The sequence below is a fragment of the Drosophila eugracilis genome, unplaced genomic scaffold (assembly GCF_018153835.1).
Source record: "Drosophila eugracilis isolate 14026-0451.02 unplaced genomic scaffold, ASM1815383v1 contig_90, whole genome shotgun sequence".
In the NCBI taxonomy this organism is placed as follows: domain Eukaryota; kingdom Metazoa; phylum Arthropoda; class Insecta; order Diptera; family Drosophilidae; genus Drosophila; species Drosophila eugracilis.
In genome coordinates, this window is record NW_024573812.1 from 7905980 (window position 1) to 7921675 (window position 15696).

Genomic DNA, 15696 nt, shown 5'->3' on the forward strand with positions numbered 1-15696 from the left:
AGAAAAGTGCTTTTGGCATTTACCTTCGCTGCCATCTTCCTTGAGCTGGGAATTTTCCAATTTCTGTTGATTGCGATGACTGAACTTGATTATTTCTGCTGCCATCGATGCAGGTTAATAAATCTTAAGCCGCGTGCCGGTTCGCGGGGATTCGAATTGGAGAATGGTAGGTGGGTTGGGTTGGTTGGATGGCCTGGATGGGATGGATACCGTCTTAGCCTCTGAAAAGTAGAGTTCATTTACAAATCGTTTGTCGGCTTACCGGGGAGCCAGCAGCCAGGAGAAGTCGCTGTCTGCCGCGCCAAGATTTAATGCCCTCAAACAGTTTTCCTTCCGCGCTTAATTCAATTTGTTTTGGCCCGCTTCGACTGTCTCGATTACTTACCAGTTTTTTTTTTGCTCTGCGCCCTCCTGCCAGTGGCACTGATAATGCTAATAAGGATAAGCTCTGTCTGCCATCGTTGGCCCGGGTGACTTAAAGCTACTGATTCCCCGGGTCGCCGCCAGTGGTTGCTGAAATGCCAGTTCAGATGCAACAATTAGTGGCTGCTCGGTGGCTTGGCAAACCGCACTATAAGGCCACCGCGCACACACACACGCACACTAAATGCAGCCCGGAATGCCACCCACTCAGCAGCACACATATGCAGGTGGACGAAATCCGCTTTTGTTTTAGCCCCATCAAATCATGGCTCCATGGATAATGGATATATTGAGTTTATAATTCGGTTCCACAGGGCCCACAACGACTGCACTAATGACCAGTTTTTGGGCGGGGCCGTGGCGCCACCATGGTCAGCACAGGCATAATGCCAGGGCATAGGGTTGGGCTGGGGAGATGCCAAAACAATGCGTTTCGTGTGGGCGGATAATAGAGCAGCTGGCTAATTCTGTTTAAATTTCACCATTTCTGATATATATTGGCCGAAATTCGAATATGTATATATTATTTAATGGGATTATTATTTTTATAGCTTCCCGTCACTTTAAGTTCTAGAGTGCTTTACGGCCTGATCTGGGCCGGCGACAAACAATGCATTATAGTTGAATTCTTTATTCCTTTTCAACTCGCCACGGCCAACGCTGGTCCCCGGACGGGCTGATGTATTTATTTTTAATGCCAATGGCCCCCAATGAGGTTTTCATGGCAATTAAAAGATTTGCATGGCACACACGCCTCCCACAAAAATATTGCATGAAAATCGCACGTAATTGGGCTGAACTTTTGGTTGGTCCGATTTTCCGCGCTTTCCCCTGCTTCCGCCCCGAGCCTCGGTTCTTTAAAACGCTTCCAGCTGCCCGGAGCCAGGCAAATGCCAATCGTTCGCCAATCTCTGGCTGCTTACAATTTTTATAATTGGAATAATTAATAATACCATTATGTCGGCCGGACCTGGGGCGTTAAGCCTATTTGCAGTGTGCCCTCAGCCCCCTCTCAATAATAGCTGACCACGCCTATAGCCGCCCATGGGATGTCTATAACTTCTATGCTCTGAATTTTGCCATTTTATTTTAAGCCCTTGATAATTGGTTAGCAGGCTAGTAGCAGCAGGCAAGTAAGTTTTTGTTGGCCATTCTAAAAGGAATATCATAATTCATAATTTCAGAAATGTGTTTTTCAAAAATTTCAAGTTTTTCCAGGTAGGGTTTGAGGGTTGGTCCACCTTTTGGCCAGCCTGAAATGGGCGGTAATTTAATCGGCTAAAACCATTTGCGGCTAACCGCAACATGCAATAACTTATTTTAATGCCACAGTGCGTGTGGCAGGTGGTGGCAGAGGAGCGGGCCGGGGGCGGGGTCAATCTGCATAAAATTCCCCATTTCGAATATGTTTTAATTGCTTATTTTAATTTGTCGATGATTTGCACTTGGAACTAGACTGAACTAAACCGATTATTAAACAGCACTCGAGTGTGGCAGTGGGCTATTATTATTAGTATTTATTCTAACTAGTATTTCCCGCTTACTCCATCTCCTTGCAGCCAAATCACTTCCACTTCACTGTGTGGTGGAGTCGGTGCACTCGCTGCACGCCTCGCTCACCATCGACACTCGCCAGCCGTGGAAGCGGCGGCCCAACATCGAGACGGACAGCTATGTGATCATAGCCGCGGCCACGCCCTGGAGCGAGATTGTCCAGACGGCCCTCCAGAGGCTGGGCTACTCCCAGGAGGTGGCCAACACAGCCAGAGGTGGGTTTTCCATTACTTACCAACAATTAGCTATGTTTTCTTAATCAATTCTATGTTTATTAATCTTGTTTAGCATAAAATAAGTTACTAACTCCTTGCGATTTTCCCCCACGCAGGCTCTTTAATCATCAAACATTGGAAACCCATACCCTTAGAGCAAATATCGGACAACCCAGCAGTTCCTGTCAGCGATATAGTGGGTGAACTGACCTCGGTGATCACCCTGAGGATCGTAATCCTGCGGCCGAAGACCTCGCCCTTCGGGGAGATCAAGGACAAGCTGCTCAAGCTGCTGGTGCTGCAGTCACATGCGGTACTCCGCTCCACAGGATGTCCGCTGGATGAGGTGAGTTTCCCCCCCTGCGCCAGCCAATTAGACATTCACTTTGAACTTTCACTTAAAATTCTGCACTAAGACGACAAAATTCTATAATGATTCATAAGCGGTTTACCCTGAACTCCCTCCCCCAACCAGCCAACCGCTCTTATCCGTCTTGGAGTTGCTAAAACTTGCCGAAAAATGTCTCCGGATGAGAAGTGGCGGCGCTAATTTGCGTGATGTGAGGCAGGAATATACATATATAGATATATCTATATATGGAAACTTCAGCATGTCCTGTCTGCTTGCCGAGTATTAAACTCATTGAAAATGTTTTGATAGCTACTACAAAGAAATTTTGTTAAGCCGAGTTCAGTTATTTGGTTCACTTAACTAATCCTTTTTTGCAATAGTTTTCATTTTAATCAGCTTTGCGTTGCCAGTTGGCCTGCTATCTCCTGTCTCCAGGAGGATGTGGCTATGTGTATGTGGCTTTTGTTTTCCTTATTGAAATCGGTTTAGAAGGCTTAGTTGGCCATCCTGCAGGAGGGGTAACTGCACTGCCCTGCCCTGCCCTGCCCTGCTCACCTGACCCAATTCCATGGGCGGAGAAGGAGGAGGGACGAAGCGATATCGGTGCATTAAGGCCATAAATCATAAGCCAGTACACACTATCGATATGGCGATGAACAACACGAAATCACGGCCAGAAATACCCTTCAATTGATATTGCGACTGCTGTTTTATTAGACCCACTCCCCTCTAATGCCACCTCCCCTGCTACGGCCCATACCCTTCGCCGATTAATATTAGCAAAGCAAAGAAAAGCAAAGCAAAGCACGGCAGTTGTCGTCCCTCCTAATCACATGATAAGCATTTACCATAATTTCCACATTTCGTTGTCTGACACCTCCGGCCCATCGCGGCTCTCCAGTCCGGTCCGCTGCTGAGGAGCTTTGCTTTGGGGTGCGGCGATAGGAAAATCAATTTAATAATACCCCGCCACGTAAGAAGCGTCAACCCATTTTATTTACAATTAGGTGTCTACCCCGCCCCTGGCACCACATCCACATCCACATCCAGCTAGCCCACCTTACCCATCAGCCCACCAACAACCCTACAGTTCGCTTGTGTTCTGAGCAGCTTAAGTGATTTGGGGCGCCTCCTTAGCTGATAGCACCAGCACGACGCTAGAAAGGCAAAGCCACAGCGGAACCACCGAACCGCAGAACCACCGAAAGAGCCAGACATTATCTTTGAACAGTTGGGAGACAAAGCAGTATCTATGAGCATTTAATACGCCATACCAACACCTACCCTTTGGCCAACTCATCGCATTTCGATTCTATTTCTGTTGGGTAAATTCAATTTTAATCGCCATAAGCTGATGTGTCGCTGCCTATCAGGGACTATCTATTTATCGCCTTCGATTCGAGGTGCTGCGGCACTGTCTGTTAATATCAGCTCGGCGGTAGAAGGCGGTGGTATAGGTGGTATCGCTCAGGTATCAGTCCCCAGGGTCTACATATATCGTAATAGGCAATTTCGGACCCGTACTCGCACTCGCACTCGCTCATTTATGGCTAAGTAAATCCCGGCACTTGAAGCCCCCGGACAACCACAACCCACGTTCCCAAACCGGCGACTGTGATTTTTATGACAGCCGCTTAGTGACCGGCGGACTCTGGGGTCTTAGTGCAGCTACTGTTGACAGTCGCTCAGTGCAAACCCCCGTCCAAGGTTGGCCCCACTAATCCCGTGCATTTCGCTCTGATTTTCCACACGGAACACAATTTTTCGAGTTGTTAGTTAGTCTTCTGATGATCGAATCTATGATTTTGTTATTTCATATTAAACCGTCATATGACTGGGCGTTAGGCATTCTTAATTAAGTAATCAGCCCAGTGGGGAACCCAAAATGTTTCCATTAATTTTCAGCTCTATGACACATACTTTTGCGCAATAACATCGGAGATTATGAGCCACTTGGCTTTCAAGAGGCAATTATTTATTCGAAATGAAAAGATGTTACCAGTTGGCAGGATTGTCGTTAATGTCTAAAAAACCTTTACAAAATCTAAGAAAGCAACCCTTAAATTTGAACTTTTATCCTTTGGATACGCATCTTAATATCAGTTCCACATTTCCAAGAATAACAACAATATAGTTGAAAAATTTCAATCATTAAATTGAAAATTTGGAATATATTTATTTAGCACTTAAAACCAACTTAAAAACAATCCCCTTCCTTCCGTTCCAGGTCACGCTATCCCAAATCTGCCGTAGTTCCCACCAGAACACTTACGCCCTGCCCGGCGGAGAGATCTCCGATGACCTGCGTCGTAAGTTCGACCAATGGTGGTCCAACCAACTCTCCCCTCAGGCAGCAGCCATGGCACCCAAGATGCTTCCCTTCATGACGGGTCCATCGGCAGTTCCTGTACCCGTGGCAGTGCCCGGTGAGATGGACTTTCCAGTGGGCACCGCCATGGCAGCGGCAGCTGCTGCTGCGGCACATGCTGCCGCTGCAGGTGGCGCTGCTGGAGGTAATCCCTTGGGATCCATGGGAAGTCGGGAAAGCCTATTGCTGGCCAACGAGGCTGCTCATCATCCAGGCGCAGGGCAGGCTCCGGGACCAGGACATCACGCCAACATGCTAGTGCATCCGATGCACGCCTCCATGCACCACCATCACCATCATGGCGGCGGTGGAGGCCATGGTCCTCCGTATCCCAACCAGAAGACTCGCATGCGCACCAGCTTCGACCCTGAGATGGAACTGCCAAAGCTGCAGAAGTGGTTCGCCGATAATCCGCATCCCTCGCGGCAGCAGATCCAGACATACGTGGTCCAGCTGAATGCCTTGGAGTCGCGACGTGGCCGGAAGCCACTGGATGTGAACAACGTGGTTTACTGGTTCAAGAATGCTCGGGCAGCACAGAAGCGGGCTGAGATGAGGGGTGGGAGTTTGGGGAGTGCGATGAGTGCCCTGGGGCATGCCGCCATGAACGGCTATCTGAGCCAGCATGCCCCTTTGGGCCAGAACTCCAGCAGCAGTGCTGGCAGCCAGCCGATGAGCATGGGCAACTTGTCCATGTCGCACGATTATCTGAAGAGTCCGCTCAGCCTGAAGTCGGAGGACATTGACACCATCTCGCAGCACTCGGATGACATGGATGACGAGCAGAGCAGGCCAAACACTCCACAGTTGCCCCTCTCCTTGACCACTCATGAGCGAAATCGCAGTTCGCCGCTGATGGACGATGATGAAGAGGAGGCGGGGGAGCAGCAGCAGCAGCAGGAGGCCAAAAGCGATTTAATGAATGGCAGTTTGAACGACGAGGATAGGCATGAGAAGTCGCGGGATGAACTGCAGGACAACGAAAAGGAGAACTCCAGCGCGGAGGATCGTCATCAGGATGGAGACGCCCAGATGGAGGCCAACTCCAACCTTAACAACAACAACCACAACAACAGCAGCTCGCACAACGACCAGGAAGTGACCTCCACCCCCAAACGGTCTACGCCCAAGGAGGAGGACGACGACTTAGACATGGATGAGGACGAAGAGGATAATGAGAATGATGCCAGCCATCTGGATGAATTTCGTTCCCCTTCGCCGGATCTAGCTGGTGGCGTTGTCCCGCACAAGGACCAACTGCCCTTTCCCATGGTTCCCAACTCGATGTTCTCGCAGTCCTTCATGTACATGAGCCACTACATCCCGGCCTTTGGCCAAGCGGCCGCCGGTCATCCGCATCATCACGCTGCAGCAGCAGCGGCAGCTGCCGGTATCCAGCCAAACGCCTTGATGGGCGGCGGCGGACTCAATCTGTCGAGCATCTCAAACGAGGAGCGCCGGAAGCGGAACCGCACCTTCATCGATCCAGTGACCGAGGTGCCCAAGCTGGAGCAGTGGTTCGCCATGAACACGCATCCCTCGCACAACCTGATCCTCAAGTACACCGAGGACCTGAACACCATGCCATATAGGTGAGTTCTTCTTCTAGCTCTTGATTAGTAGTTCTAATTTATACGATTTTTTCTTAGTATTTCTTTAGTTATATAACCAATCCTCTTAGATCTCTTTGACTAACTTTTCCTACGCTTTTATCTTCTTCTTCCAGGCAAAAGTTCCCGCGTCTGGAGAGCAAGAATGTCCAGTTCTGGTTCAAGAATCGAAGGGCCAAGTGCAAACGGCTCAAGATGTCGCTGTACGACAGCAACCAGTGCGCCCAGCTGGGTGGACTCGGCTCTTTTGTGCCCAAGTACGAGGAGAGGGACTAGAATGGAATCCCTTCCGGAGTTTGAAATCAAAACTAGCAGCATTTTGTCTTGTAAATAGATTAACGAGAGACACACAAACAGAACCCAATTTAAGCAGCTCAAATCGCCGGCTGCAGCTATGACAAATACTATACCATATACGATAGCTCATAACTATGTAATCCCCTAGTTTAGTCAACTCTAAGTATTATAGAACGAGAACTTACCCAGTTACGCGTTACCAGTTGCCTCCTGGGCGGGCATCTAGCGAAAATTAGAGCAAATAGATAAAGCCACTTTACGGATAATACGATCTTGCATGAACCAGTATGACTAACTTATAGCTGGGCCGAGCCCCAGAGAACTCTATCTTGAACCCTATCCAGTATACAGCTCTCTGCACCTATTTCTACCTAGTAATTAGCTATATACGAGTATATAGAATGAGGGCGGCACGACTAAGGGCCAGCCCGTTAAGGATAAGCAAACCAAAGAAAGCCAATTTTCGAGAAACGTAGTCGTAGGAGCGGTCTACGATCTGTATATAATGTTATTCTAGGTACGCCTTCTTTGTTTCGGCTTTAGTTGCATTCGTATCTGCAGTTTAAGTTACGGTTTAAGTTTAAGTTTGAGTTGTACCAGTACCAGTACTAGTTTAGTTATCCTGCCTTATTTCTGAAATGATTCCCCTCCCCCGCCTAGCACACATCCCTTTCGATCCATGCACACGGATATCGCATATAGAATGTATAACATACAACTCGTTGCTGTCGAATGTCGAAGTCTTGGTATCTAATACCAACCAACAACCCCCAAACACTCTGGCCGCCCAATCAGCTTCGGTTCGGACGAATCCTTTTTGTTGCCAGCCACTCCACTTTGATGGAAACTCGTAACTAAATCTACACTGAAATAAAATGTTTTATAAATTGTTCCACTAGTTTCGTAAGCCTTCAGATAGATAATAAACTTAATTCAAATAATATTGTAATTTATTGCAAGCATCAATACGCCCTCACACACACACACGCAGACAAGTAACACACAGACAGACACACAGCGAAACACATCCACACACATCTTTATATATAATATAAATAGAAATATATTCCCCAGCAATTATTAAATGATTAAATAAATACAATTTTAAATGTCAAATTCAAACAGAGGTCTTTTACTGTCTATGACTGGCGGAGGGTGATTAACCATCGGACAAATCTGTGGAATTTGGATATAGCTTTATATAAAATCTTGTTGGGTTGCAAGATTTAACACGCTTTTGACATCTGGCGATAAGACTTTGAAGCCTCAGATTAATCAGCCTAATGAGATTTCTATTTTTAACTACGTTACGAATTAGATAAGCTCTTCTGAACTGAAGTAAACTTCATTTTACCCAACGGGAAGTAAGAACATTCTTATTCTAATCTCAGCTATGTTTATATGTTAAGTCTGATTAAGTCTTGATTAGTTCCTAACTTTTAGCTAATCTATATATGAAAAGGATATCGTTATGGCTTTTCTGGTAGAAGGACATTTTGATTTAGTAAGAACATCATTAAAAAGTCAAATTAAACAAAAATGCATTGTGAGAATGAAAATGTCCCATTTGTCCTTGAAGCCTTGGGCTAATGTGCTGCTGCAGTCGTAATGTGTTTGGCAATTTCTCATATGTGCCAGATCTTTGCTTTATTTCGGTCGCTTTTTACACATTTTTGTAAATCACTGATAAGCAAAGGGGAAATAAATATGCATATATGTACGGGAAACGAAGAAAAAATGGCAATATGAGCAGCACATTTAGCTTCGTTTCGAGCGTGAGTTGTGGCACGGGGCGTATGAGTTATCTTCCGCTCTCCCGCATCTTGGCCGCAGATATGAAACAATTTATTAGCGCCGAAGTTTACTTATTTTCATTTCTTTATTTCTCCCGCCTTTGTTACATCCCGCAGTCGGTATCTAGGAGTGGGGTTGGCTTCCTTGCGGTTACTAAATCAGCAGTCAACGTTATTTCTTATTTTAAGTACACGTGTGGCTGGGTGTAGGGGATGTGCATCATTTGTTATCGCCAACTTTTAAATTAAAATTGTGGGAAGGAGTGAAAGAGCTGTAGGAATTTATAGCATATCTTTGGGCGGTGCGCATATTGGACTAGCTGCTTATTTATGGATTTCGTAATAAAGTGAGAAACTGTTGCATACTTCCGGGCTGAAAAGAAGTAATACGATTTTAATACAGATTTCCCATGAATCTAAAGAAATTATAAACTCTAGAGCAATGTAAATCATTCCAGGTATTTCCCAACTTTAGAATTTCCCTTTTTAGCAAACATAAATATTTACCAAAATATTTAATTCCCGGCCAAGAAGCCCCTGCTAACTGAGAAGCCCTCCAAGCAGTGGGATGTACTATACGAGAATTCCGCATAACTTTATCCATTAATTAAAATTGCCAGCACTTTGCACCGCTCTGTGTGGTTGGCTCACGAATGAAATTAGAGCCACGCCCACTGCTGGTCAAAGTTGGCGGAGGGCGGGAAGGTTTTTCGAAGGGGCATTAAATGTAAATATACATAAACAGGAGGCGAGCGGAAAAGAAAACATTTACATAGTTAACTACGCCGCACTTGCGGCTGTTGGCCAACTTTTGAGGTGGCCAAAAGGTGGGTCCTCCGTGGCGTGGCAATGGCAGCATAAATCTTGCTTTCGAAAACTTTTTCATATGGCCTTAATGACGCCAAATGGGGAATAAATCTGTATAATGCAATCATAATTAAGTGCTGCTCAAGCCATTGAAAACTCGCCATTGCAATATCTATCGAATTCAGCTGGAGATCACTGTTTGCCCGAGAAGAGCCATTGCCCATCAAAGACAAACTGCTTGGCGGCAATTAGAGGATACGAAACAAAAAAGACTTTCGCAATGCCAAAAAGGACAAAGGGGCGGGCGGGAAAATGGAGAAAAACCCGTCAGCAGGGGTGGCACATAAATAGTTTTGCGGCTTTGACTGATATGCGGGGCAATAAAACTAATGAGCGTGCGAGCCAAAATAGTTGACAGTGGTTTGGTGGTTGGTTCGCCGGCGGTTTCCCATTTTCACTCAGTCGGTGGTGGCGATTCATTTGCCAAATTGAGTGCGCAAACAAACCGTAACGAAAGTCAAATGAATATAACGCAAGTCCAATTAAATGGTCATAAGTAATAATAATTCCGCTTTGATTTGTGACATTCACTTTACACGACCGTCGGAGGGAGAAGTAACTCTGGGAAACTGGGCGAAATAAGGAAACCAAAGGGCCAGACAACTTCATCTTGGCCAAATTAGTTAATGAGGACCTTTAGAAATAAGGAAAACAAAAGAAAGCCACTGATTGGGATGGGTAATAAATTGTACTGGCTGATTAGAAAGCTTATAAAGTCATTTCGGGATGGCACAAAAGTCGAATTTGATTTAAGTAAGAAGGTTAACTATACCTAATACTTGCTTTGTCAATTAGTGACCTTTACTGTCAAGGAAAGAGTTTTTAGGATTTATATTTTTCCCGAAGTAAGCTTAGTTTTTAAGGGTTGTAGTTCTTGGAATACCATCTGATAGCTAACATAACTAAGGGACTCATAATGCTCTCCTTAAAGTATGACCATTAAATAATAATCATTTTACTTGGTCTAAAACTGTGCCACTTGCTTCTACAAAGAGGCTATCCTACAACCCACTTTAGCCCGGGTCAGCAGCAAATTACTTTTGGCACATCAAGATTTTGCGTAAGAACACGACAGGAGGGCTTAAGGGGACACGTACGATGGGATAGTTTGGGGAGTGGGCGGCAGGACATGGCTCCGGACACCCTCTCACATTCCCATCCATCCTGGGCCTGCATCGGGCGATTATTATTTATTATCTTAATTACGTCTTAAAATCCCCTGTGAAGCGGGACAAGCACCTGCCTAGGAGAACAGGATGCGAGGGCAGACAGCCCCTGCCATTGGGAATCCCGTGTCCTGGCTCACGTGCTTCTCCGGCCAGTATGCAGGGAAAGTATTTGCGCGGAAAATTGTGCTTCTCTGGCATGGTATGGGTATGGGTGTGGGTGTGGGTGTGGGTAAGGGAGTGTGTGTGCTTTGCGCACATGCTACCACTCTAAGCCTTCCCTTGTCTTGTCTTTCGGGCACCTTATCCTTTTGGCTGCATCCTGCCCCGCTGTCAACTGTCGTTTGTCTTGGGCGCGTAATAAAAAGACTTAACAACGCGAGTTGTTTAATTATTATTTATGACACTCCTCGGCTCTCGCTCGCCAGATTATTGCCCCAAAAAATTGTGTTTTTCTAGGAGCAAGCGGTGGGGCTGGTGGATAGTGGGTGGTGGGTGGAAGATGCGATGCACAAGCTAGATTGCCGGCTGCTTGATTTACCGTCTCGGCTGTTAGGACTATTTAAATCAATTGTGGATTCTTGCGCTGCCGCTGGCGCATTCAGATTTTCCCGGAGAGCCAAGCCCGAGCTCAATCTCAATTCATTTTCATAAAATCCAAAACTTTTACTTCCCCATAATTTACGATGATAATTATGGCAACTGTGAATTACCCCCCAGGGAGGCTAAGCCAAGGCCGACTGCCGTTTGGCCCACATCCCACCCACAGACCACAGACCACCGCCCACGTCCACTGGGCAGGCACAAAAATGTAAAAATGATAATCCCAATGTCAGGCGATAATTCAAAGGTTCCCCATTCATTTCGGCTGCTGGGCAACGTCCAACGATCAACAACTAAAAGGTTGAAAATATTTCAATAAATATTCTGCGGATTCCAGGTTAAATCTTCTTGAAGAGGGATTTGAATATCTATGTCATTTTTTGTGTGACTTTCGGAACTTCTCACCTTTCTTTTAGGGGAAAATGAGCGAAATTAATAAATGGGAGTTGCTGGGAAATCCATTAGGGTAAATACAGTCTATGAACGGATTTATCTTTTCTGTTTTATTCAAACATTATTAGAAGCTTTTATTATATTTAATCTTGTTTGAAATCTCATAAAGTAAACTAAATAATTAACTAGGTGATAATATCATCATACTTCTATTCTCCAAAATTATTCAAGAGGAAAACTCACTTTGTTTAAGCTAAAGCATAGGTACAAGTCCTGGCATTCCTAATTAGGCTTTAAGCTGGCATAAAGTGACTTCTTTTAATAATAATTGAATTTCTTAACTCTTAATATCTACATACATATATATAATATTAATCAAATATATATGTAAATATCTCTAACACAATTCAGTTCAAGGATATTTCATGTAAGTAGTGTGGGAATGGTTTAGAAGAACAGATGAAGGCCTTGGACAACGAAGCAGAAATCAAAAGTAACGATTGACCATCTGGCGAAGGAGATGATAAGACGTAGACTAGAAAGACGACGACGAGAACGAAGATAACGGCGAGTGAAGCGACATCAGGATCGCAGATTTTGAGAGAAGAGCCGACGACGAGAGACTTGCTCATGAGGAGCAAATACGACGCGACGACGATTAAGTTTAAATTGTGAAGTGTAGTGTAATTATAAGTTAATTAAGAAATGTAATTTAAACTTAAGAATGATATAAATAAAACACCACAGAAGTCATAAAACACAAATGAAATATCCTCTCATTAATTATATTGGTTTTTTTATGAAACTACATAAGTTTTATATTAAGTATTATTTTTATGTTAATTAACGGATTAACACGTACCTTTGATTACATGTAATATATTTTATTATTATATTTTATTATTCAAACTTCACATATAAAACTTTACATTTAAGCCTAAGGCAAATTTAATTCAATTTCAAAATTTAATTTTGATGTAAGTTGATCAGAGTCTTCTTATATGAGTTACTAAACATTAACTGAATATTATTTTATGTGTAATAAATGCAAAGAGTAAATATATAGTAAATAACTTATAGTAAATAGTTACTTAATAAAAGGTTATTAACTAATTGAGTGGTAAAATGTCATAATATTTATATGCAATGTATTGCGTTTCTCCTACATTATCATCTTTCTCAAATATAAATAAATAAATAAATTAAAGATTCTTCATATTTTGGGCTTACATGCTCCTTAACTTTCCTCAGGGCATCTGGGAAGTGACTGAGCCCGATACTAAGCCCTGAGAATGAATTATGCTTTTAATTGGAAACGCTTGGCGCCGAACGCTTTCTGCTGATGCCGAGATGGCGTTGCCAAAAAAGATTTGCTCATTAAACCGCCGAAGGACTTTGTGACCCACACCCACGCCCACTCCCTCTCCTACTTTCTCTTACCCCCTCCTCTCCCTGAGCTTGGTTTTTCGCCTTGGCTGTCTGCTGGCTGGTGGTGCGCCGCAGGTATAAATTTCATAAAACTAATACGAATTGATTTATGGCATTCTTTGCTGGCCTGGCGAAAGGCTTGGGCTCTTCTTGGTTTTTTTGTGCCCACACCCCCTCTCTCTATAAGGAACACCTCCCGCCCCCTTGCAGATGGCATTCCGGCCTGGCTTTTTAAATCTCAGCCCAACCCCCGAAGGTGGGCAGGAGTTGCTATCAGTAGCTGGCATTGCTCTGGAGTTGGTCTTTGTCTAAATCTTTGCCTGCTGTCAGAGGAAGAAAGTTTTTGGCGTAAGGTGCCCCCCTCCCAACCTGCACCCCTTTTCGTGAAAGTAGGGGGTGAGTGGGTGGTTTCGGCTGGCGCGTCTTAAGCTTATAATTCATAAAGCATTTAAGTGGACGAAAATCGAAATTTATTGCTATTCAAGATATTTGCCCGAGAACGTTTTCCTTTGACTGTGAAATCCAGAATGGCAGGCATTAAATGGGAATGTCTTTGGTTTTTGGCTTTGGTGCGCCCACCACCCCCCGTTAGCGGCATAACTGAATAATAAATATAATTGTCTATAAGGCATTCCAGGGCTAAGAATATGCAAATTGCCTTATCACCCCCATCCCTTATGTTATGTTTGTGTATCAAGAATGGTACTCCTTGTGACGTATCGTCCTGCAGATAGAAGCAAATTGTTTCTCCCCCTCCAAGTAACAATAAAAAAAAGAATCTCAAGGCATAAAAATATAATCAAAGCCCGGAATGGAAGGTCGTTTGTGGGCGTAGAGTGTGAAGAGTGGAGAGTGTGTGGCCCACATTCCTCTGATGAGTCCGATTAGAAGAGTCATAATGGCAGGGATATCTTTATGACATCTGCGGAAATGCTAAGCTAGCAAGCTAGCAAGCTGGCAAGCTAGGCAGCTAGCAGGATGTCCAACGGCCAAAGACACCTCCTTGTCAGGACTTCCGGACGCCACCTGAATTCGCATTTCACTTTATCAGTTCTCCGCCTTTTCTGCCCCTCGGGCAGATGGACAGTTTGAGTGGGTGGCGTGCTTATCTCTCGCCACCGCAGCTGTCATTCAACTTAACTTTAACTTTGACTGCACTCCGGGTGGTATGTGCCACCTTCTCGCCTTGGCCCGACTTAATGCTCGGAAAATAAATAAAAAGCACTTCATTTCTTATTAAAAAATCGCTGGAAAATGCCCAATAAAACGGGGCGAAGGCCACCAAAGCTCTAAGTCAGCCCAGATTAGACGGGAGAAATTCAAAATCAAAATCAATCCATTAACAAAAGCTCACAAAGGACCAAGTCCGCGGACCGTGCGGCATTAACTTGTGATTTCAACTGTGCGAATTCCCAACGCCGGCGATGACTTTGCATCGCAGCGGCCGCTAATTATCCCATGGAAAGTGGGCAAGGGGGGTGGCACGGGGCAGGACAAAAGGCGTCTCGGCAACAAAGCCGTTGCGCTTCATTAAAACGGCAAGGACACGCAAAAAGTGAGAGCCAGTGAGGCAGAGAGAGAGGGGGAGGACAGCCCTGCGCATCCCTGCTCATTATCCCATGCACTTATCCGTGGCAACCGAATTTAAATTTCTGGCCCACAATCGTTCTCAAAAGTGAAAAGTTTGGTAAAACCAGAGCGGGCTCGGGGGTCACATCCTGACGAGCTTATCAGTCGCGGCATTACGCTGACTTCTGCACTCTCCTTGGATGTCTTTGTTGCCCTCTGCTTCTGATTCAGCCGCCCCACCCCCACTCCGCAAATCAGGGCATCAACTTATTTCTATTTGTATCGTCGCTAACCATTTCAAATGGTTTTCTTTTTTAAATACTCTACAGATCAGGGGGAGTATATATACTTTTGACTTTTTTATATAACTAAATCTTAAAAATATATAAGGATATATTTTATTGAAATATCTTTTAAGCTGAAACCTTTTTGGAGTTCTCAAAAATAATTGCTTTCTCAGTACTAAAATGAAAATGACTTCCATTACTTCTTTATCTCATCTCAAATGTTTTTCTGTTGTAACTTCAACTTCCTTTTGAAGAGTATATAAAATTCGTTAGTCTTATTAAACATTTTCCCCACTCCCCCATTTCTTTTTAAGATTCGAATGTTTCCTGCTGCCTTACCGCTCCTCATCTCGTAATCAAGCCACAAATATGTTGCTGTCAACACGTCAGTCCTGGGACTCCGGTTTTTTATTCGCTCCGTGGGAATGGGTTCGGTTTCGGGTTGGGGTTCGTACTTTCTTACTTTTCATTTTGCAGTGCATCTTTTATCGCTGCGGCGCTGTCGTCTGAGGCGTCGTTTCTGTTTTCCTCACGCTTCATTACAATAAATCCGGTTACGGGTGTCTGCTGGGCGTTGCTGCTGCTGCTGCTGCTGCTGCACTCCGGCCGAATCCCTGGCCGGGAATGGGTAATTTTAATGCCCTATCAGCGCCTTCAAAGGACGGAAGCAGGAGTAGTCTGGCTCTTGTCCCGGAGAATCCTCCATTCGAGCAGTTGCATTTCAGCGGGTGACAAGTTTATTCAGTCTTAAACGACTCCATTTGTTGCCTT

The 15696-nt window shown here is 44.8% G+C and overlaps 1 protein-coding gene across 1 annotated transcript in view; it reads left to right on the top strand.

Moving 5' to 3' along the window:
• The window catches only part of LOC108113064, a 44225-nt gene extending 36360 nt beyond the window's left edge, over nucleotides 1-7865 (top strand). The window contains exons 3-6 of the mRNA XM_017223500.1: nucleotides 1983-2192; nucleotides 2309-2538; nucleotides 4772-6504; nucleotides 6639-7865. Of these exons, the coding sequence (XP_017078989.1) occupies nucleotides 1983-2192; nucleotides 2309-2538; nucleotides 4772-6504; nucleotides 6639-6798 (2333 nt within the window). The 3' untranslated portion in view covers nucleotides 6799-7865. The remainder of the gene's footprint in view (nucleotides 1-1982; nucleotides 2193-2308; nucleotides 2539-4771; nucleotides 6505-6638) is intronic.
• The last annotated feature ends 7831 nt before the right edge of the window (nucleotides 7866-15696 follow it).